This window comes from Girardinichthys multiradiatus, chromosome 10, assembly GCF_021462225.1.
Source record: "Girardinichthys multiradiatus isolate DD_20200921_A chromosome 10, DD_fGirMul_XY1, whole genome shotgun sequence".
In the NCBI taxonomy this organism is placed as follows: domain Eukaryota; kingdom Metazoa; phylum Chordata; class Actinopteri; order Cyprinodontiformes; family Goodeidae; genus Girardinichthys; species Girardinichthys multiradiatus.
Window position 1 is genome coordinate 36,432,901 of NC_061803.1, and position 23,246 is coordinate 36,456,146.

The 23,246-nt window shown below is 43.3% G+C and overlaps 1 protein-coding gene and 1 long non-coding RNA gene across 4 annotated transcripts in view; one reads left to right on the forward strand and one right to left on the reverse strand.

The window, feature by feature from the left end:
* The window catches only part of ryr2a (ryanodine receptor 2a (cardiac)), a 301,990-nt gene that overhangs the window by 110,006 nt on the left and 168,738 nt on the right, over positions 1 to 23,246 (reverse strand). Inside the window, exons 33-43 of the mRNA XM_047377164.1 lie at positions 22,988 to 23,148; positions 15,917 to 16,076; positions 14,682 to 14,768; positions 11,155 to 11,286; positions 7,214 to 7,308; positions 6,952 to 7,127; positions 5,384 to 6,036; positions 4,770 to 4,970; positions 4,371 to 4,476; positions 4,097 to 4,234; positions 214 to 341 (exon numbers count right to left, since the gene is read on the reverse strand). Of these exons, the coding sequence (XP_047233120.1) occupies positions 214 to 341; positions 4,097 to 4,234; positions 4,371 to 4,476; positions 4,770 to 4,970; positions 5,384 to 6,036; positions 6,952 to 7,127; positions 7,214 to 7,308; positions 11,155 to 11,286; positions 14,682 to 14,768; positions 15,917 to 16,076; positions 22,988 to 23,148 (2,037 nt within the window). The remainder of the gene's footprint in view (positions 1 to 213; positions 342 to 4,096; positions 4,235 to 4,370; positions 4,477 to 4,769; positions 4,971 to 5,383; positions 6,037 to 6,951; positions 7,128 to 7,213; positions 7,309 to 11,154; positions 11,287 to 14,681; positions 14,769 to 15,916; positions 16,077 to 22,987; positions 23,149 to 23,246) is intronic.
* LOC124875187 lies at positions 4,115 to 23,152 on the forward strand. 3 transcript variants are annotated; one of them, XR_007039986.1, is made up of 6 exons: positions 4,126 to 4,148; positions 4,340 to 4,495; positions 4,814 to 4,949; positions 7,109 to 7,226; positions 15,949 to 16,120; positions 23,020 to 23,152. It is a non-coding gene; the product is annotated as an uncharacterized LOC124875187 (long non-coding RNA). The 3 variants fall into 3 exon arrangements; XR_007039987.1 differs by lacking the exons at positions 15,949 to 16,120; positions 23,020 to 23,152 and having other exon boundaries at positions 4,115 to 4,191; positions 7,109 to 7,224; XR_007039988.1 differs by lacking the exons at positions 4,126 to 4,148; positions 4,340 to 4,495; positions 15,949 to 16,120; positions 23,020 to 23,152 and adding an exon at positions 4,151 to 4,191 and having other exon boundaries at positions 7,109 to 7,224.

Genomic DNA, 23,246 nt, shown 5'->3' on the forward strand with positions numbered 1-23,246 from the left:
TTACGAGTGCTGTGTTTTCAATGCTTGTGTATTTATTTAGCTGTTGAAACTGCTGTCTCTCCAGATATGCTTGCACCTTTATCTATAGATACTGTCATAGATATAACACTTCTTTTGTTTGTAATAACTTTGTGTAAACATGCTCCTTATTAGAGCTTTTTTGCACTCTTTGCCAGCATTAAGTAAAAACATACCTTTCCTCCACAAACATACCTGTCCTCCAATGCCATCGTACTGGCGGTGCAGAAGGACAAACATGGCTCTCACCAGCTCTGGATCCTCTATAACCGACTCCTGAGCCCAGCGTACCATCGTATCAGAGATAAGCTGCTGTAAAGTACCTGTAGAAAAAGAAAAAAAAGGAACTAAATATGGGAAAATGGGACCGCCAGCAAATAAGTAAAACCATCAAGCTTCTACAATTTGGTATATGCAGTATTTCCTACTTTACTAAGACAGACAACGAACATCAACAGGTAAGATAAAACCTCCAGGAAGCAAGGTTAGAATCCTTTCACCATCAGAAAACAACATCTTACCCTGTGTGGAAAAATAAAAAAAAGCCACAAAAGTAAATTCTTTGATATGTTTACCTGTAGAGCCCTAAGGTGTCTGCATGTTTTTGTCCAAATTAATTTAATCTAAAACGTTTACACCCCCTGTCTACATTACTAAAACCTGATTTAGTAATGTAAAAAAGTAGGCAATGATAAATTATTTCAAAACTTTTTACACATATAATTGGATATTTATCCTGTTAAATTGATCTTAAAAAATAAAATCTGAAGAACAATTGTAAGGAATTAAAAAAAACTGCATAGATTGCATAAGTTTGCACACCGTCCAAATAAAAGTTTACTGAAGCATCTTTTCATGTCAGCATTTATATATACAGTACAGACCAAATGTTTGGACACACCTTCTCATTCAATTCAATTCAAAGATACTTTATTGATCCCCGAGGGGAAATTAGAATTCCAGTACAACCCATCCAAAGAGTTGTCTTTATTTTCATGACTATGAATACTGTAGCTTCACACTGAAGGCATCAAAACTATGAATTAACACATGTGGAATTATATACTGAACAAAAAAGTGTGAAACAACTGAAAATATGTCTTATATTCTAGGTTCTTCAAAGTAGCCACCTTTTGCTTTGATTACTGCTCCGCACACTCTTGGCATTCTGTTGATGTGCTTCAATAGGTAGTCACGTGAAATGGTTTTCACTTCACAGGTGTGCCCTGTCAGGTTTAATAAGTGGGATTTCAAGCCTTATAAATGGGGTTGGGACCGTCAGTTGTGTTGTGCAGGAGGTGGATACAGTACACAGCTGATAGTCCTACTGAATAGACTGTTAGAATTTGTATTATGGCAAGAAAAAAGCAGCTAAGTAAAGAAAAACGAGTGGCCATCATTACTTTAAGAAATGAAGGTCAATCAGTCCGCACAATTGGGAAATCTTTGAAAGTGTCCCCAGGTGCAGTCCCAAAAACCATCAAGCGCTACAAAGAAACTGGCTCACATGTGGACCGCCCCAGGAAAGGAAGACCAAGAGTCACCTCTGCTGCGGACGATAAGTTCATCCGAGTCACCAGCCTCAGAAATCGCAGGTTAACAGCAGCTCAGATTAGAGAACAGGTCAATGCCACACAGAGTTCTAGCAGCAGACACATCTCTAGAACAACTGTTAAGAGGAGACTGTGTGAATCAGGCCTTCATGGTAAAATAGCTCCTAAGAAACCACTGCTGAGGACAGGCAACAAGCAGAAGAGACTTGTTTGGGTTAAAGAACACAAGGAATGGACATTAGAGCAGTGTAAATCTGTGCTTTGGTCTGATGAGTCCAAGTTTGAGATCTTTGTTTCCAACCACCGTGTCTTTGTGCAGCGCAAAAGAAGTGAATGGATGGACTCTACATGCCTGGTTCCCACCGTGAAGCATGGTGGAGGAGGTGTGATGGTGTGGGGTTGCTTTGCTGGTGACACTGTTGAGGATTTATTCAAAATTGAAGGCATACTGAACCAGCATGGCTAACACAGCATCTTGCAGCGGCATGCTATTCCATCCGGTTTGCGTTTAGTTGGACCATCATTTATTTTTCAACAGGACAATGACCCCAAACACACCTCCAGGCTGTGTAAGGGCTATTTGACCAAGAAGGAGAGTGATGGGGTGCTGCGCCAGATGACCTGGCCTCCACAGTCACCGGACCTGAACCCAATCGAGATGGTTTGGGGTGAGCTGGACCGCAGAGTGAAGGCAAAAGGGCCAACAAGTGCTAAGCATCTCTGGGAACTCCTTCAAGACTGTTGGAAAACCATTTCAGGTGACTACCTCTTGAAGCTCATTAACAGAATGCCAAGAGTGTGCGGAGCAGTAATCAAAGCAAAAGGTGGCTACTTTGAAGAACCTAGAATATAAGACATATTTTCAGTTGTTTCACACTTTTTTGTTCAGTATATAATTCCACATGTTAATTCATAGTTTTGATGCCTTCAGTGTGAAGCTACAATATTCATAGTCATGAAAATAAAGAAAACTCTTTGAATGAGAAGGTGTGTCCAAACCTTTGGTCAGTACTGTCTATATAATTTCAATTGTTAAAGAACTGCCATGCACCAAACAATAATAAACCATTTTCTGATGCATAAATTTTCATCTTCAGTTTCCGTCTTTTCTTTTGAACAAAGGAGTTATTGTTCTCTGCATTGTGGTCAAGTTTTGATTTCATTTAAATTAAAAATTTGACATTTCGGTTGTTTTATTTTGTTTTATGTTTTGTTTAAGTCTGTAGATGGTAAGTGATTTATTGTTCGTCCTGTCCTAATGCAAACGGCGGTTTTTTGTCTGTGCACCACCTGTGTAAAATCTCCTAGTCCATTAAATGGAACGCACCGATCTCCTTGGCAACCGCTCTGTTTTGGAGGTAAGCACGCATGCGCTCTCGTGTAGTGTATGTGAAATCTCTGGTCATAAGCGATGTTTTCGAGCTGTATTGTGTTGTTGTAATTCAGCAAAATAACATGAAACACAACTAGTTTCTCTCCCTTTGCTTTTAACTGGAGTATTTAGCAGCGAACAAACAGACATTAAACGTTGCGGTGCTCGTTTTAAAGGCTGGCCGTTCTCAAATGCCTCGAGCTCCGAGGAGAGAGAAGCTAAGCAAGAGCATTGAGGCTCCAGCATAGCAGAACAGTTCAGAAACTATTTGGAATGAGGGGAAAAAAAGCTAAATTTATAAACAGATTAAGTCGTGTTTTAGAGTGCCTATTGGTAGCGGATCTGATGTTCTTTGTGTGCTTATGAATTTTTGCAGCCGTAGCTGGTTCTCGATGACGGCTTCATAGCAGACCCGTTCTTCCCTCTTCCGGTACTGCGTACCGACGCAGAATCTTTTAGTGGTACGCAGTACCGGACCATACCAGCTCAGTTTCACCCCTGGTCTGCACACCTATGCAACCAGGGTGCTGCAGCCTTTTCATTTAATTGCCTTCCACTCATCTAAAAACAGGTTGAGGAGGGAACCCCCAACATCCCTCACCTTGGCATCCTAGCTTTTTCATGTTGTGTCTTTTTCTTACTACAGGTCAGAGAGAAAGTTGTGGACAGGTTTGAAGCAGTGTTAGTTTCTAAAACAATTTCCCAAGCTTTGAACTTCTCACAGAGCTATTTTCAATCCATCATCCAAACATGCAAAGAGTACAGCAAAAAGCAGGAAGGAAGACATTAACTATGGAAGCAGTCAAAAGGCTCATGGTAACTTTGAAGAGGCTGCAGAGCTATTCCTCACACTCCACAAACTTGGTCATGTAGGGACCACAGAAAACATGAGGAAGTTGGTCAGAGAAGACCAAAACCAAACTTTGTGTCCTCCAGGCAAAACCCTATATATTGGAAAACACTAACACTGCACAATATCCTAAAAACATCATCCCTCTGGTGAGACACAGAGGTGGCAGCATCATGTTGTGGGGATGCTGAAACAGAGAACAAGCTGATACTTTCAGTCTCTGGGTGTAACAAGCTGTAGAGACTTTCCCCAAAAGACTTGCAGCTATGATTGTTGTGAGAGGAGGTATGTATAAGGTCTTACTGGGTTTTCTGTCCTTTTTCTCCTTTGGCAGACTGCCCATCCTCTTCTTAAGGTAGGACACCTTCTCCACCAGCGACATGAGACGACCTCTAATGGTGAAGTCACTGTCACCATCTATTCCTCTCTCCTCATCCAGCTCTAGACAGTGTTCACACAATGGAATAATCAGTTGCAATTCATCTATATGGAAGTATCATGGACCCCTATTTCAGAAACTGATTCCTTGTTTTTTGGTTTCTGCAGTAAGAGTTGTTTAGAGAATTGTCAAACAGACCACAGTGTCTCATCAGATCTTCATGGAAGTCCAGTAGCTGCTCCCGGATGTATTCTGGACAGGGACAGTCCTGCTTGTCATCCTTGAAGTTCAGCAGCATGTTGATCTAGAAGAATAATATGGAGGTGTGATAATTGTTCTCAGCACCTATAGAGAGAACTTCTGTTTAATATAAAAGAAAATAACAGTTTGGATTTGGGAGAACACTACTGTTCTTTGCATGTTTACATAGGTCTCCTGATATGTCTGGAGATCAACAGCTATCCAGAAGTTCTGAAGGTTTCTTTCTGACTTGGCTTCATTTTAATCTCTGGGATAAGACAACTTCCAAGATTAAATTGGATCTTTTAGTTGTAAACATAGCAGCTTGTCAGATAAATATTTTTGTGGTGTTTCTACCTGTTCCTGTGGAGGAGATCTAAACTCTTTGGTTTTCTTGGCAGTGAGCGCAGCAGACATGTTGAGAGCCAGCATCACCTCATTGTAGCGAAAGCGCTGGTTGTCTTGGAGGCAAGCCACAAAGTCATCGGAGAAGGCCACCACCGCCTCGATACGATGGCGCACCTGGCAGTCACACAGGTATTGCAGCACATGGCACATCTACACACACACACACGTAGGATACAATCAGCACCATCTATTGATAAGATGTGTTGGAATGTTGATAAGAATTTGATTTTATTTAGGGAAAGTAAAATGAAATGTGTCTTGACTTCTTTGATATTTTAAATTTAATTTAAATCGAGATGATGGAGGACTTTCGGAGAACCCCAACCCTTTAATGCTAGTGCTAAACATTTTAAATACACTAATATTTTATACTTTTATGTTTTTTTATTTGGGGTTTAGTAACAAGAGGAGAGGGATTGTTAAAAAAACCTTACTTGTTGAAGCTTTTGACTCATCACTGCAGAAATAAAAGCTGGAAAAAAAATTCCCAAACAGGAAGAGTGACCGGGATCCAACCTGAGCCTCAGGATCATTCCCAGACTGGGAGAAGGACAGAGCATCACCTGAAGTTTAACAGGCTCTGGCAGCTTCATCTGTAGCAGTCCTTCTTTGGGCAGGTTCCTCCCTCCACCCTCTCCTCTTTCTGCTATTTCCACGTTCTTCAGCACCTCCAGCTCTCTGGGTGTCTCTTCTTGCCCGGCTCTTCGTTCAGAGAACACAGATGGTTCAATGAGTTGGAGAATGTTCTTTAGGTCTGCATTTTGGAAGATTCCCATGATGAGCATGGTATAGACCAGCTTGATGAGAGGGACAAAGAGTAACTCTGTGCTGCCCCCTACTGGATCCCGCACATGCATGCTTCCTTCCCGCACCGCCTCTGTCAGCATCTCAATAGTTTTCCCTTTCAAAATATCTAATGGGAATTCAGGGCTGTACTGGAAACAACCTCCTGATCCACTATTTCCATTGTCGTGGCATGAAGATTCAGTCACACGTACAAAACTTGGACAGGAAAAGTGCATTCTGGGTCTCAGGGAAGTACTGAGTCCAATGCCAGGCAGGCCATGCTTCTTCAGGTCATCTGGAAACAGCGTGATGCTTTTTGTTTCATGTGTCATGGGCACAATGTACTCATTATTCATCATTAGCCGAGCTGTTGCATAACTCCTCAGGTGGATGTCAATGAGGAGGTCATAGTAACCCGCACGAAGCAAACCTGCAGCGACACATGGACCAGATTCTGTTCACACAAAATTTGACCATTTCACACAATAATCAAACAATTTGTACGTTTCATGGATCCATAAAATAGGCAGGAGACATTTAACCTCATAAACAGTTTGGTAACAAGGAACTCTTGCTCTGTTCTAATTTACTCTTAACAGGTGAAGGGAAAATGTTGCTGGAATAGATATTGTCTGAATGCACAGTGGCACACAAACCTGTTCAATAAAACACAATCATGAGGTGTCATTTTTTGGGTGAACTTTAACCTGGACAGGTCTGTTTTCAACAGACTTTAAAATAAGGATAACTCGTTCCAGGAACAGTAAAGCAGACTGTTTGGAAGTGAATGGTTGATGTAAAAAGGTACAATCAGCTGGTTCAATCTGTGCAAACTCTGGGTGTCTGCTGTGTATACCTAGCAGTCAGGCTATTATACACACTCATACTGAGTTCTCCAGTGGTACATTGATCCAATACACACATCAAAACTCGTTTTGAAATAGATGAATAAGTTGAATATTTAGCCTCCAGCAGAAGCTGAGAAGTACCAGCTTTAACAGACAGAGAAGCATTGTTAAATGTTCAGAATGCATTCAGCTTTAGGATGAGTTTTTAATATGAAACCCAGTTTTCAAAAGGTTTATAAATGTGTTTTACTTCTAAAACCCTCTACTGGCTGCAGCCTGCATCTGGATTCTCACCTACATCTAATAAATTTGTTGATGCTTAACATCTAATAAATCTACAGACAGCTTATAATATGTAGGGTACAAGTGAATTTATAAAAGGTACAAAAATCAATCATTCTCTCTCATTTGGTATGAAGTCATGCCTAAAGGCAGCAGTGAAGGATAGCTGACAGTTTTTCAGGGGCAGACTGTGCACTTCATGCTGTGTGTGTTACCTGGCATATACTTATTCTCTATGGCCTGCAGGAGCTGTGCCTCATCGACATGGGAGCAGAGGGCGTGAGCCACGCGATTGTTTCCCAAAGCGCATATTGCAGAGTACAGTCTGAGAGTGTGGTAGTGAAACTTTAATAAGTCCTTCTGCTCTGACAGCTCCAGGATATCCACCGATCTGGGATGCAAACAGAGACCAAATTAATAAGAACTGACAGACTGGGAGCATGGACATCCGAGGGTGTTTAAATATGGACTCTCCACCTGTTCTCTTCAGGTATGTGTAGAGACATGAATTGCAGGTGATCGTTACACTGGACCTGCCAGCCATGGCGATCATTCACTCTGGAAGCTGAAACCTGGAAAAACCAAGATTTGAACTTTTCTCAACAAGCATTAAAAATTTGGTAAAAAAATAGTTGGTGTAGTTTTTACTCTGAACAGCTATAAAGACCTAAACATGTTTGGATTCTTTGTGAAGATTTACTTGGTTTTATTCCTTTATAAGTGCTGCTTACTGGTTTGTAGGTGTATTTCTGCTTAGCGTCCAAAGGTTTTGTGTCATGAGATCTTTAGGATCTTGGAGAATGGTGGCCTAGTGGTTAGAGAGCAGGGTATTTGCGTTCTGGAGAAGTACCCTGGTTCAAATCCCACAGCCTGCCATTCTGGTTCCCTGACAAGACCCCCAGGTCGTGGTGCAACCAGCCCCCGGACCCAGGAGGTGGTCCCCTTCCCTAAAGGGGGTGGAGACAGGCAGACTGCCCCAGCACCAGCTCAGACTAGTACCGGCACCACCCGAACCCGAGCAACCCCGGCCCGGACCCCCCCGCAACCACACAAACACACCACATCACCGCCACTACAACGATGGTCCAGGGTGAAACATTTTCCACCTGTTGGGACCCAGCCATGGATTTCAACATTAAACTCCGGTATGAACTCTTCTGAAACTTTTTAAAATAAAGTGCATTAACCTTCTTCCGGCACAGCCAACTGCGGACTTCCTGTGATGCCACTGCCCAAATAAAAACACAGCTGTTGCTACATCCGCCCTCTTCCACAAGGCTTTCGAAAGGGACCGGATTGGGGAGACAAGCGCGCTGATGTCTCTTTGCTGGCAAACAGACATAAACTCTTCAAATGGATCCAAGGATGTCATACAATCATCGATCATATGCAAAGATACAGGGGTTGGACAATGAAACTGAAACACCTGTCATTTTAGTGTGGGAGGTTTCATGGCTAAATAGGACCAACCTGGTAGCCAGTCTTCAATGATTGCACATTGCACCAGTAAGAACAGAGTGTGAAGGTTCTATTAGCAGGGTAAGAGCACAGTTTTGCTCAAAATATTGAAATGCACACAACATTATGGGTGACATACCAGAGTTCAAAAGAGGACAAATTGTTGGTGCACGTCTTGCTGGCGCATCTGTGACCAAGACAGCAAGTCTTTGTGATGTATCAAGAGCCACGGTATCCAGGGTAATGTCAGCATACCACCAAGAAGGACAAACCACATCCAACAGGATTAACTGTGGACGCAAGAGGAAGCTGTCTGAAAGGGATGTGCGGGTGCTAACCCGGATTGTATCCAAAAAACATAAAACCACGGCTGCCCAAATCACGGCAGAATTAAATGTGCACCTCAACTCTCCTTTTTCCACCAGAACTGTCCGTCGGGAGCTCCACAGGGTCAATATACACGGCCGGGCTGCTATAGCCAAACCTTTGGTGAATCATGCCAATGCCAAACGTCAGTTTCAAAGGTGCAAAGTGCACAAATCTTAGGCTGTGGACAATGTGAAACATGTATTGTTCTCTGAGAGTCCACCTTTACTGTTTTCCCCACATCCGGGAGAGTTACGGTGTGGAGAAACCCCAAAGAAGCGTACCACCCAGACTGTAGCATGCCCAGAGTGAAGCATGGGGGTGGATCAGTGATGGTTTGTGCTGCCATATCATGGCATTCTCTTGGCCCAATACTTGTGCTAGATGGGCGCGTCACTGCCAAGGACTACCGAACCATTCTTGAGGACCATGTGCATCCGATGGTTCAAACATTGTATCCTGAAGGCGGTATTGTGTATCAGGATGACAATGCACCAATACACACAGCAAGACTGGTGAAAGATTGGTTTGATGAACATGAAAGTGAAGTTGAACATCTCCCATGGCCTGCACAGTCACCAGATCTAAATATTATTGAGCCACTTTGGGGTGTTTTAGAGGAGCGAGTCAGGAAACGTTTTCCTTCACCAGTATCACGTCGTGACCTGGCCACTATCCTGCAAGAAGAATGGCTTAAAATCCCTCTGACCACTGTGCAGGACTTGTATATGTCATTCCCAAGATGAATTGACGCTGTATTGGCCGCAAAAGGAGGCCCTACACCATACTAATAAATTATTGTTGTCTAAAACCAGGTGTTTCAGTTTCATTGTCCAACCCCTGTACTACCATCGCCTTACTGGGCCGGTATTCACAGGACAACCCTTAACAGACCAAAATATTATTTGATAAAATATTAAAATATTAATATTAAATATTAAATAATATTCCCAGATTAATAATCACAACACACCTCACTTCTGCCATCGCTGCTCAGCCAATTCATACGCCGGTGACCCCACATTCAAGAAGAGGACACAACGCCACCACCCCACACACTGCAGCCTCTCCGCGCCACACTCTAGCCCACAGCCCCCGATCCCCCCCATGACCAACATGCCCAACCACCCCCAAAACCACAGGGCAGAGCCAACAGAGCGCCCATTCCCCGATGCCCAGCACCGGACTGCAGCCACAACCAGGCCAGCGGGGCAACAGAACACATCCCACACCAACACCGAGGCTGCCAATAAGCCACATCCGACCCAAAATGACAGGCCCACCCGAATGCAAGCTCTGGGCAAGCATAGGCACGTGCACCCCCCCATAGACAAATGAACTGAAACCACCAGGGCCAGCCAGGCAGTCAGGCAGACTCCGCAACGCACCACCCCACCCACCACCGTGCCCAATGGAAAAATGCCAGCCCAGCAAGCCAAAGGGCGCCACAGAAAGTCCACAGCACGCACAGCAAAGAGGCTGCACTCCCCCCCGAGATGCAGAATCACCAACATCCAGGCCAGCCAAGCAAAAACGATAGAGCCAAGCCAAGCTGCACTTCACCCGGACCCAACGTCACAGCAACACCACACATCCTTCCGTACGCCGGTAGGGACATGGTGAAGACCACCAACCCACCAGGAACCACCCAGCAGACAAGCAAACCCCACTTCAGTATAAGGCCGAGAAGTCGATGTAAACATCGAGCCCAGTGCCACCCGTCCTACAGCACCCACACTTGGAGGCCAGAGCCACCCCGCACAGGACCATCGCACCAACACCAAAGCACGCCATACAGCAAAGGACAGAATGTAGCAAAGAGCACCCAAAGCAAAAAACATACACAAAGCTCACATCTAGCTAAGCTCAGCAAAGCTCACATCAAAGCTCAGGCCAGTCAAGCACATTCAGCCAAATACCCAAGCCCGAGCTCATCCTGGGGGGATCCCAAGGTGTTCACGTGCCAGAAAGGATATATATTCACTACAGTTTAATTGGGTTGGAAAACCTCCGAAGGGAGGTGCCCAGGAGGCATCCTGATTAGATGCCCAGTCCAACTCAAGTAGCTCCTTTTGAGCAGCATCTCTACTCTGAACAATCCCTATATGATAGAACATTTCACCCTATCTCTAAGGCTGAGCTCAGCCACCCTACAGAGAAAGCCCACTTGTATCTGGGAAGCAGGTACTTAAAAGTTTTGGTCAGTGTTTTGACCAAAACTGACAGGAAATCAAAATGACTCCCTCTGGAGGTTCTAAAAATCTTGGTGGTTCTTGTGTTAAATATCTTTCTAAGCAGAGTGTTTTTCAGTGGAAATTTCAGCTCTAAGTAAAACAGCGTAGAACATTAGCTGTAACTTTTTAGAATAAAAAAGCCAAATAAACAGAATTCTGTAATGGTGACTACATTTAACCACCGATTCAGTTGTATTGAATATTTTTTGTCCCAATCACAGTGGTACATATTGTCTCAGATCCAAACAATTTAATCTAGGAAATACAAGATACAAGCTATACTATTGTTATTTCAACAATCTGATCTGACAAAAAAAAAAAAACACAATATTGGAAAAAACAACAAACAGGAGTCAGTACCTTGAGGAAGTGGTTGGGAACACGACTCCATAACACAGGAGTGAGAAACTGCACATGAAGACGTGGCGGACACTGGGGGACTGGGTTCTTTCTCTCACTTTTAAACAAACCGGCTGACAGAGGCATCACATTCTGCCCGGAAACAGAAACAATGTTGGAGAACAGCATTAAATTCACAAACAGGCTTTCATAGTTAAACAACTCAAAGTAAGTGCAGTTGTTAAGTCTAGCCATCACTGATGAAGATAATTCATTAGTAGTGGTGGAACATAATTCAAAAATGTATCAAATTCATTTGAGCCTTTGTGATTAATTAACCATGATTAATTACATTGTTATCAAGAAGCAGCATTATTTAAAACAAAGTGTTTCTATTACAAACAATGCTGTAAATGAATGAATCAATAAGTAGAAGTAAAATTTGTACTATGATGATTTACAGTAATTGAACCCTTGATTTGGTGGCTTTTATTCAGTGGTTGATCCAATCATAAAGATCCCGTCACTGTTACATTTAAAATGCCATCCATCCATCCATCGTCTTTCGCTTATCCAGGGTCGGGTTGCGGGGGCAGCAGCCTAAGCAGAGAGACCCAGAATTACCTCTCCGCAGCCACTTGGGCCAGCTTATCCCGGGGAATCCCAAGGCGTTCCCAGGCCAGCCGAGAAACATAGTCCCTGCAGTGTGTCCTGGGTCTTCCTCTGGGCCTCCTCCTGGTGGGATGGCCCTCAACACCTCGCCAGGGAGCCGTCCAGGAGGCATTCTAACCAGATGCCCGAGCCACCTCAACTGGCTCCTCTTGACATTGAGAAGCAGCGGCTCTACTCTGAGTCCCTCCCGGAGGACCGAGCTTTTCACCCTATCTGTAAGGGAGAGCCCAGACACCCTGTGGAGGAAACTCATTTCGGCCGCTTGTATCTGTGATCTCGTTCTTTCGGTCATGACCCAAAGCTCATGACCATAGATGAGGTCCGGTAAATCGAGAGCTTCGCTTTCTGACTCACCTCTCTCTTTACCACGACAGACCAGTACAGCGCCCACATCACTGCTGAGGCAGCACCGATCTGTCTATCAATCTCCCACTCCATTTTTCCTTCATTCATGAACAAGATCCGAAGATACTTGGACTCCTCCACTTAAGGCGGGACCTCCCCCCCAACCCGGAGGAGGCACTCTACCCTTTTCCGGCTCAAGACCATGGCCTCGGACTTACAGGCACTGATTCTCATCACGACCGCGTCACACTCGGCTGTGAACTGCTCCAGGGGGACCTGTAGATCACGAGCTGATGAGGCCAATAGGCCTACATCACCTGCAAAAAACAGAAACGCAATCCTAAGGCTAGCAATACAGATCCTCTCAACACCTTGGCTGCACCTAGAAATTCTGTCCATAAAAGTTATGAACAGAATCCGTGACAAAGGGCAACCTTGGCGGAGGCCAACCCTCACCGGAAATGAGTCCCACTTACTGCTGGCAATGTGGACCGAGCTCTGACGCCGGTCGTACAGGGACCTAACAGCCCGTATCAAAGGGCCTGGTACCCCATACTCCCGGAATACCCCCCCCCCCCCCCACAGGATTCCTAGAGGGACAAGGTCGAACGCCTTCTCCAAGTCCACAAGCGACAGGTAGACTGGTTGGGCGAACTCCCATGCACCCTCCAGGACCCTGCTGAGGGTCTAGAGCTGGTCCAGTGTTCCATGGCCAGGACGAAAACCACACTGCTCTTCCTGAATCCGAGGTTCGACTATCTGATGGACCCTCCTCTCCAGAATCCCCAAATAGACCTTACCAGGGAGGCTTAAGAGTGTGACTCCCCTATAGTTGGAACACACTCTACGGTCCCCATTTTTGAATAGGAGGACCGCCGCCCCCGTCTACCAAGCCAGTGCAACTGCCCCCGATGCTGCAGAGTCGCGTTAACACAACCCTACAACATCCAGAGCCTTAAGGAAGAAGGAACTCCGGGTGAATCTCATCCACCCCTGGGGCCTTACCACCGAGGAGCTTTTTAATCACCTCGGTGACCTCAGCAGCAGAGATTGATAGCCCGCCCCAAGATTCCCAGGCTCCCCTTCCTCAGTGTAAGACATGCCGGTGGGATTGAGGAGGTCTTCAAAGTACACCGCCCACTGACCCACAACGTCCTGAGTTGAGGTCAACAGCACACGGAGTCCACCAGCAGGTTCGAGGATTGCGGCCTTGACAAGCACCAACAACCTTGCGACCACAGCTCTGGTAAGCCACCTCGTCAATGGAGGCGCAGAATATGGCCCATTCGGACTCAATGTCCACCACCTCCCCTGGAACGTGTTTTGAAGCTCTCCCAGAGGTGGTAGTTGAAGCCCCGCCTCACGGGAGACCCCGCCAGGCCTTCCCAGCAGACCTTCAAGATTTGTTTGGGTCTGCCAGGTCTGATTGGCATCCTCCCCCACCATCGGAGCCAGCTCACCACCAGGTAGTGGTCAGTGGAAAGCTCCGCTCCCGTCTTCACCCGAGTGTCCAAGACATGCGGCCACAGATCAGACGACACGAAATCAAAGCTGATCATCGAACTGCGGTCTAGAGTGTCCTGCTACCAAGAGCACAAATGAATAACTTTATGCTTGAACATGGTGTTAGTTATGGACAATCCATGACAAGCACAGAAGTCCAATAACAAAACACCACTCGGGTTCAGAACAGGAGGGCCATTCCTCCCAACCACACCCCTCCAGGTCTCACTGTCATTGCCAACGAGAGCATTGTTCTACATTTAAAATGCCTTAGTGCTAATAAACCAGCAGTTTACACATCAGAGTCTTCTACATCCTGCAACTATGTTATGACAGAAAAAGTTGAATATTTTGTATATTTTTCAGAACAGCGTTTGTGTCGTTGAGTTTATTGAAGTGTTCGGTCTCTCTCTGTGTCACTCTTTACAGTCACTGCATTTTAATAGGTTTTTTAATCTTCTACAAGAAAGGTATTTTACTTAACTCCTCACCCCCACTTTGATAATGCTGGATTATTAAACCAAAGGCAATAAAGTAAAAACTGAAAAACTTTCTGGATTCAAATTTAGCTGGGAAACAAACAAAGACAAATGTTTTGTTTTTTATCTAATATCTAAAGCCATTCTCTGGTTTCAGATTTTAAATGTTGGGCCTCTGCAGTAACATCCATCTGTGCACTTTAGTCTCAAAAGCAGAGTTAAACTTTACTTACACTCCTGTTATCAAGTGCTGTTTAATCATATTACATTATAAAATGTTCTAATGTGAGACCCTACCTTTCGATCTGTCCTACTGACACCGGCTAAACTCATAGCTCATAGATCATTGTGTGCTGCATTTACTTGCCCCTAAAAATCAATTATTTACTCTTTTAAGCCCGAAGGGCATATGTTTTCATATTACCCAGTTCAAGGAAATGCATTATTTTATTCTGCAAGTAATTATTTGAAATTAACACATTAAGTCCCATCCTAAAGGGTAGAAAACAGTTCATTCTACAGCTTCTGCCAGTGTGGGCGACCACGTACCTTAATACGGCCAAGTTCAAACTGGAAGACATTGGGACTTGTGGCCTTGGCAAAAACTGCAGGAAACAGTTTTGTGCTGGGCTCCACCTGTTTACAGAGGACGATGCTTTGTTGACCACTGAAGTTGTGCTGCATTCAAATAGCCTGTTTCCTCTTCCAAATATTACATAAACATGATATAACAAAAGTTATCTGCTGTCTTTACCCTCTCCCTGAATGCTTTTGCCTGCTGTTAATCCCTTTATGTTTCTTTGTTTTCTTATTCTTCCAAAGCTGATATTTCCCGCTTTATTCTTCTCTATCTATCTCCTTTTCCTGGTTTCCAATCTTCAGCCGGTGGATGAATGCCTTTCCTGAGTCTGGTTCTGTTTAACAATTCCTTCCGGGTAAAAAGGTTTTTCCTCTCTACTGTGGTCATCTACACCATGCTTGCTCAGGATGAGGGGTTGAACCAAAGAGAAGATTAGATCCAAGTTATTGGCTTCTTGCAAAGACAACTCACTGATAAACGGACATATTACAATTAACAAGTTGCTGAAACTGACTGTTTAATTTGAACCAGGGGTTTGTATATGTTTTTACTAAATAATATAAAAGACAAGTGTGGAGCTGACTGAGAAGACATTAGGTTCCACAGAGATCAGCAACATACCAATTTAATTAACCAAATCCAACATTTAGGATTTGTTGATAAGTAGGACATGTGTGTTTGATTAAAGCTTCTGAATTTCCTCAACAGAGAGAGTCATCTTGACTTTTAGTCAGTGTAATCTGTGTGAAACTGGAAAACAAAGTCTGTAATCCACAAGTATTTTTGTGTTATAATTTACTTTATTTGTATAAACTGAAAATAAAAAAGGGATAAAAGACATCCCTGAGTTTTAGCTCATCTGTTATTCTCAGACATACTAGTGGTTGGTTGCTACAGTCTCAGGAGAACAGTTTTCTCTCATTGATTTCTGTACAGTCAAAATTATTTCTTTACTTGTCTATGATGGAATATACAATAAACAGGTAGTAGGACAAATAGCCAGTCCAGGAAACAGAGCTAAACACAATGTCCAGAAGGGTTTTCACAGGCATAAGTAACATCTAGCATGCAGCGTGTCTTCATTCAGCGTGCTAAACAACATCTTCAGGGAGCCGTTGTCTCTAAAATAACTTCTTCCATGTGTAAAACATTATGAAAAGAAGCAGAGATGCTTGCATTAAAGAACGTTGTATCCAGTGTTTACCTGGTAGTACATGCTGAGCTCTTTCCCATTAGCTGTGAAAGTGAGCAGACCATTTGATGTGTCGACCAGACAGCCGATCTCCAGGCCGTTGTTGTTCCTGCTCTGTGTTGGGCTGCTGTTCTCTCCGGCCCACACCATGTAACAGTTACTGCGCTTAATGCTGTGAGACATTTATCAGGAGAAGGAGTTTTAGATGAGCATCAGGTAAGGACTAAAAAACACATAAAGATATAAAACAAATATTAAAATATGTGCAAAACGTTCAAGACTAATGTGATGCCAAACATGCAAAAAGCTGATCACTTATGAGAAGGGTTTGATTGCTTTAATATATCAAACGTTCAATTGGTAAGTTTATATTAAATAAAGTCTAAAGAAAAACAGAGAATAGATTGTTTTTCCAATAATGATTCCTCATTGTACAGGTCCTTCTCAAAATACAGGTCCTTCTCAAAATATTAGCATATTGTGATAAAGTTCATTATTTTCCATAATGTCATGATGAAAATGTAACATTCATATATTTTAGATTCATTGCACACTAACTGAAATATTTCAGGTCTTTTATTGTCTTAATACGGATGATTTTGGCATACAGCTCATGAAAACCCAAAATTCCTATCTCACAAAATTAGCATATCATTAAAAGGGTCTCTAAACGAGCTATGAACCTAATCATCTGAATCAACGAGTTAACTCTAAACACCTGCAAAAGATTCCTGAGGCCTTTAAAACTCCCAGCCTGGTTCATCACTCAAAACCCCAATCATGGGTAAGACTGCCGACCTGACTGCTGTCCAGAAGGCCACTATTAACACCCTCAAGCAAGACGGTAAGACACAGAAAGACATTTCTGAACGAATAGGCTGTTCCCAGAGTGCTGTATCAAGGCACCTCAGTGGGAAGTCTGTGGGAAGGAAAAAGTGTGGCAGAAAACGCTGCACAACGAGAAGAGGTGACCGGACCCTGAGGAAGATTGTGGAGAAGGGCCGATTCCAGACCTTGGGGGACCTGCGGAAGCAGTGGACTGAGTCTGGAGTAGAAACATCCAGAGCCACCGTGCACAGGCGAATGCAAGAAATGGGCTACAGGTGCCGCATTCCCCAGGTCAAGCCACTTTTGAACCAGAAACAGCGGCAGAAGCGCCTGACCTGGGCTACAGAGAAGCAGCACTGGACTGTTGCTCAATGGTCCAAAGTACTTTTTTCGGATGAAAGCAAATTCTGCATGTCATTCGGAAATCAAGGTGCCAGAGTCTGGAGGAAGACTGGGGAGAAGGTAATGCCAAAATGCCAGAAGTCCAGTGTCAAGTATCCACAGTCAGTGATGAGCTGGGGTGCCGTGTCAGCTGCTGGTGTTGGTCCACTGTGTTTTATCAAGGGCAGGGTCAATCAGGAGATTTTGGAGCACTTCATGCTTCCATCTGCTGAAAAGCTTTATTGAGATGAAGATTTCATTTTTCAGCACGACTTGGCACCTGCTCACATTGCCAAAACCACTGGTAAATGGTTTACAGACCATGGTATCACTGTGCTCAATTGGCCTGCCAACTCTCCTGACCTGAACCCCATAGAGAATCTGTGGGATATTGTGAAGAGAACGTTGAGAGACTCAAGACCCAACACTCTGGATGAGCTAAAGGCCGCTATCGAAGCATCCTGGGCCTCCATAAGACCTTAGCAGTGCCACAGGCTGATTGCCTCCATGCCACGCCGCTTTGAAGCAGTCATTTCTGCAAAAGGATTCCCGACCAAGTATTGAGTGCATAACTGTACATGATTATTTGAAGGTTGACGTTTTTTGTATTAAAAACACTTTTCTTTTATTGGTCGGATGAAATATGCTAATTTTGTGAGATAGGAATTTTGGGTTTTCATGAGCTGTATGCCAAAATCATCCGTATTAAGACAATAAAAGACCTGAAATATTTCAGTTAGTGTGCAATGAATCTAAAATATATGAATGTTAAATTTTCATCATTACATTATGGAAAATAATGAACTTTATCAAAATATTAGCATATTGTGATAAAGTTCATTATTTTCCATAATGTAATGATGAAAATTTAACATTCATATATTTTAGATTCATTGCACACTAACTGAAATATTTCAGGTCTTTTATTGTCTTAATACGGATGATTTTGGCATACAGCTCATGAAAACCCAAAATTCCTATCTCACAAAATTAGCATATCATTAAAAGGGTCTCTAAACGAGCTATGAACCTAATCATCTGAATCAACGAGTTAACTCTAAACACCTGCAAAAGATTCCTGAGGCCTTTAAAACTCCCAGCCTGGTTCATCACTCAAAACCCCAATCATGGGTAAGACTGCCGACCTGACTGCTGTCCAGAAGGCCACTATTGACACCCTCAAGCAAGAGGGTAAGACACAGAAAGAAATTTCTGAACGAATAGGCTGTTCCCAGAGTGCTGTATCAAGGCACCTCAGTGGGAAGTCTGTGGGAAGGAAAAAGTGTGGCAGAAAACGCTGCACAACGAGAAGAGGTGACCGGACCCTGAGGAAGATTCTGGAGAAGGGTCGATTCCAGACCTTGGGGGACCTGCGGAAGCAGTGGACTGAGTCTGGAGTAGAAACATCCAGAGCCACCGTGCACAGGCGTGTGCAGGAAATGGGCTACAAGTGCCGCATTCCCCAGGTCAAGCCACTTTTGAACCAGAAACAGCGGCAGAAGCGCCTGACCTGGGCTACAAAGAAGCAGCACTGGACTGTTGCTCAGTGGTCCAAAGTACTTTTTTCGGATGAAAGCAAATTCTGCATGTCATTCGGAAATCAAGGTGCCAGAAGTCCAGTGTCAAGTACCCACAGTCAGTGATGGTCTGGGGTGCCGTGTCAGCTGCTGGTGTTGGTCCACTGTGTTTTATCAAGGGCAGGGTCAATGCAGCTAGCTATCAGGAGATTTTGGAGCACTTCATGCTTCCATCGGCTGAAAAGCTTTATGGAGATGAAGATTTCATTTTTCAGCACAACCTGGCACCTGCTCACAGTGCCAAAACCACTGGTAAATGGTTTACTGACCATGGTATCACTGTGCTCAATTGGCCTGCCAACTCTCCTGACCTGAACCCCATAGAGAATCTGTGGGATATTGTGAAGAGAACGTTGAGAGACTCAAGACCCAACACTCTGGATGAGCTAAAGGCCGCTATCGAAGCATCCTGGGCCTCCATAAGACCTCAGCAGTGCCACAGGCTGATTGCCTCCATGCCACGCCGCATTGAAGCAGTCATTTCTGCCAAAGGATTCCCGACCAAGTATTGAGTGCATAACTGTACATGATTATTTGAAGGTTGATGTTTTTTGTATTAAAAACACTTTTCTTTTATTGGTCGGATGAAATATGCTAATTTTGTGAGATAGGAATTTTGGGTTTTCATGAACTGTATGCCAAAATCATCCGTATTAAGACAATAAAAGACCTGAAATATTTCAGTTAGTGTGCAATGAATCTAAAATATATAAATGTTAAATTTTCATCATTACATTATGGAAAATAATGAACTTTATCACAATATGTTAATATTTTGAGAAGGACCTGTATTAGCATATTGTGATAAAGTTCATTATTTTCCATAATGTCATGATGAAAATTTAACATTCATATATTTTAAATTCATTGCAAACCAACTGAAATATTTCAGGTCTTTTATTGTCTTAATACGGATGATTTTGGCATACAGCTCATGAAAACCCAAAATTCCTATCTAACAAAATTAGCATATCATTAAAAGGGTCTCTAAACGAGCTATGAACCTAATCATCTGAATCAACGAGTTAACTCTAAACACCTGCAAAAGATTCCTGAGGCCTTTAAAACTCCCAGCCTGGTTCATCACTCAAAACCCCAATCATGGGTAAGACTGCCGACCTGACTGCTGTCCAGAAGGCCACTATTGACACCCTCAAGCAAGAGGGTAAGACACAGAAAGAAATTTCTGAACGAATAGGCTGTTCCCAGAGTGCTGTATCAAGGCACCTCAGTGGGAAGTCTGTGGGAAGGAAAAAGTGTGGCAGAAAACGCTGCACAACGAGAAGAGGTGACCGGACCCTGAGGAAGATTCTGGAGAAGGGTCGATTCCAGACCTTGGGGGACCTGCGGAAGCAGTGGACTGAGTCTGGAGTAGAAACATCCAGAGCCACCGTGCACAGGCGTGTGCAGGAAATGGGCTACAAGTGCCGCATTCCCCAGGTCAAGCCACTTTTGAACCAGAAACAGCGGCAGAAGCGCCTGACCTGGGCTACAAAGAAGCAGCACTGGACTGTTGCTCAGTGGTCCAAAGTACTTTTTTCGGATGAAAGCAAATTCTGCATGTCATTCGGAAATCAAGGTGCCAGAAGTCCAGTGTCAAGTACCCACAGTCAGTGATGGTCTGGGGTGCCGTGTCAGCTGCTGGTGTTGGTCCACTGTGTTTTATCAAGGGCAGGGTCAATGCAGCTAGCTATCAGGAGATTTTGGAGCACTTCATGCTTCCATCGGCTGAAAAGCTTTATGGAGATGAAGATTTCATTTTTCAGCACAACCTGGCACCTGCTCACAGTGCCAAAACCACTGGTAAATGGTTTACTGACCATGGTATCACTGTGCTCAATTGGCCTGCCAACTCTCCTGACCTGAACCCCATAGAGAATCTGTGGGATATTGTGAAGAGAACGTTGAGAGACTCAAGACCCAACACTCTGGATGAGCTAAAGGCCGCTATCGAAGCATCCTGGGCCTCCATAAGACCTCAGCAGTGCCACAGGCTGATTGCCTCCATGCCACGCCGCATTGAAGCAGTCATTTCTGCCAAAGGATTCCCGACCAAGTATTGAGTGCATAACTGTACATGATTATTTGAAGGTTGATGTTTTTTGTATTAAAAACACTTTTCTTTTATTGGTCGGATGAAATATGCTAATTTTGTGAGATAGGAATTTTGGGTTTTCATGAACTGTATGCCAAAATCATCCGTATTAAGACAATAAAAGACCTGAAATATTTCAGTTAGTGTGCAATGAATCTAAAATATATAAATGTTAAATTTTCATCATGACATTATGGAAAATAATGAACTTTATCACAATATGTTAATATTTTGAGAAGGACCTGTATATTGTCCTATTATCATTTGGATATGCTTGTATCCGTTCCAATCACAAGTTCTCAAATGTGAAAAAGTGCATTTAAATCAACAAAAGGATAGAAATATGAATAATTGTGGGCTTGATTGTATATCTGAGCTAGTGTAAACTGGGAAGAACTGCTACAATTTTTTCTGCTAGGAGAGAATGTTACAAGTCTCTGACTCGATGCAATCTGTTGGGTTTCCTTAGATAGAAAAACTTTTGATCCAATTTGAATAAATAACTGAATCTAACTGCACTGTTCAATGGTTACGATTAACTGGAATGTTTGTACCTGACTTTTGTGAAATGCCTTGAGAATTTGTTGTGAATTGGCACTATATAAATAAATAAAAACCTAAATATTCTACAAGTACAGCTCAAAAAATGAAAATATTGTGAAGAGGTTCAATATTTGCTTTTCTCATTTCAAAAAAGTGGAACTCATATATTCTAATAATAAGATTCATCACACACAGAATGAAATATTCCAAGCATTCTTTAGTTCTAATTTTTATAAATATAGCTTAAAGAAAACAAAAACGCAAATTCTGTTTCTCAAAAAACATAAATTTTACATACAACTGGGTCATAACAATTTTATTGGAAGTAAAAAGTGTGGCAGGAAAAAGTGAACAAATAAAAAGGATCATCACTGCCCTGGCCCTGCAATAGACTGGCGACCTGTCCAGGGTGTACCCCGCCTCTCGCCCATAGACTGCTGGAGTTAGGCACCAGTTTCCCCGCAACCCACTAAGGAATAAGCGGTAGAAAATGACTGACTGACTGACTGATCACTGCCCTGATAGGATTGTTAAGCAAAATGAATTGAAGAATTTCAGGGAGCTTCACACGGAGTGGACCGAGAATGGATTCAGAGCATCAAGAGTTACTACGCTCAGTTGAATCCTACACATGGGCTACAAATGTTGCATCTCTCGTGTCAAGCCACTCCTGAACCAGAGACAAGGTCAGAGGCATCTTACATCTTCTAAGGAGAAAAATAAGTGGACTGTTGCTCCAAAGTTCTCTTTTCAGGTATTTCAATTAGAAATCAAGGTCCCAGAGTCTGGAGGAAGAATGGAGAGACACAGAATCCATGGTGCATTGAAGTCCAGCATGATGTTTCCATAGTCAGTAATGGTTTGGGGTTCCATCTTATCTGCTGGTTCTGGTCCACTAGGTTTTTGGAAGTCCACAGTCAACTCAGCTATCAGGACACTTTGGAGCTCTTCATGCTTCCTTCTGCAGACAAGCTTTATGGAGATGCTGATTTCATTTTCCAGCGGGACTTGGTACCAGTCCACACTGCTAAAGGTACCAAAAGCCGGTTCAATGACCATGACATTGCTGTGCATTATGGACCTCAAACTGGTCTGACCTGAACCCCATAGAGAATCTATAGAGTTCTATGGAACTATGGATAGTGGCCTCTATGAAGGCCACTATCAAAGCAACCTGGGCTTCCTGAACACCTCAGCAGAACCACAAGATGATCTCCTCCATGCCACGCCACATTGATGCAGTAATTCATGCAAAAGTAGCCCGGACCAAACACTGAGAACATATTAATGATACTTTTATGAAGCCTGACATAATGTGTTAAATATAATTTTTATTGATCTGATGTAATATTCTAGTTTTCTGAGACACATAATACTGGCTTTTCATTCTCTGGAAGCCAGAATTATCAAACTTACACGAAATAAAAGCTTGGAATATTTTATTCTTTGTCTGATGAATCTATATAATATATGTGTTACGAAAAATACCAAATACCAAACATTTTCATGATATTGACATTTTTTTAGCTATACTTGTATAGCATAATCAAACTTGATGACAGAGTCCTAAAAAACAAAGCGTTTCGGGTGGAGTTATTAGAGACAGGTAGGAAATATCTTAGAGATATTTGTTAGGTAAGTGTTTGTGACTTCACCAACCTCTCATGAACCTTTCCCTTCTCATCACCCAGGGTGACTGTGACAGTCCGGACCTTGCTCAGCTCAAAGCTGGGGTCATACTGATGGAAGTCAGAGGTTACCCAGCCGACCCACACGCTGCTGGGCTCCTGACCCGGGAAGATCCGCACTGAGTAGTAGTACTGCATAGGGAGAGAAAGACTTACCTACACAGCCATTAAACAGCCGCCAACACTAATGCTCAGACGGGTTATAACTGATGTAAATCGTCACAGTTAAC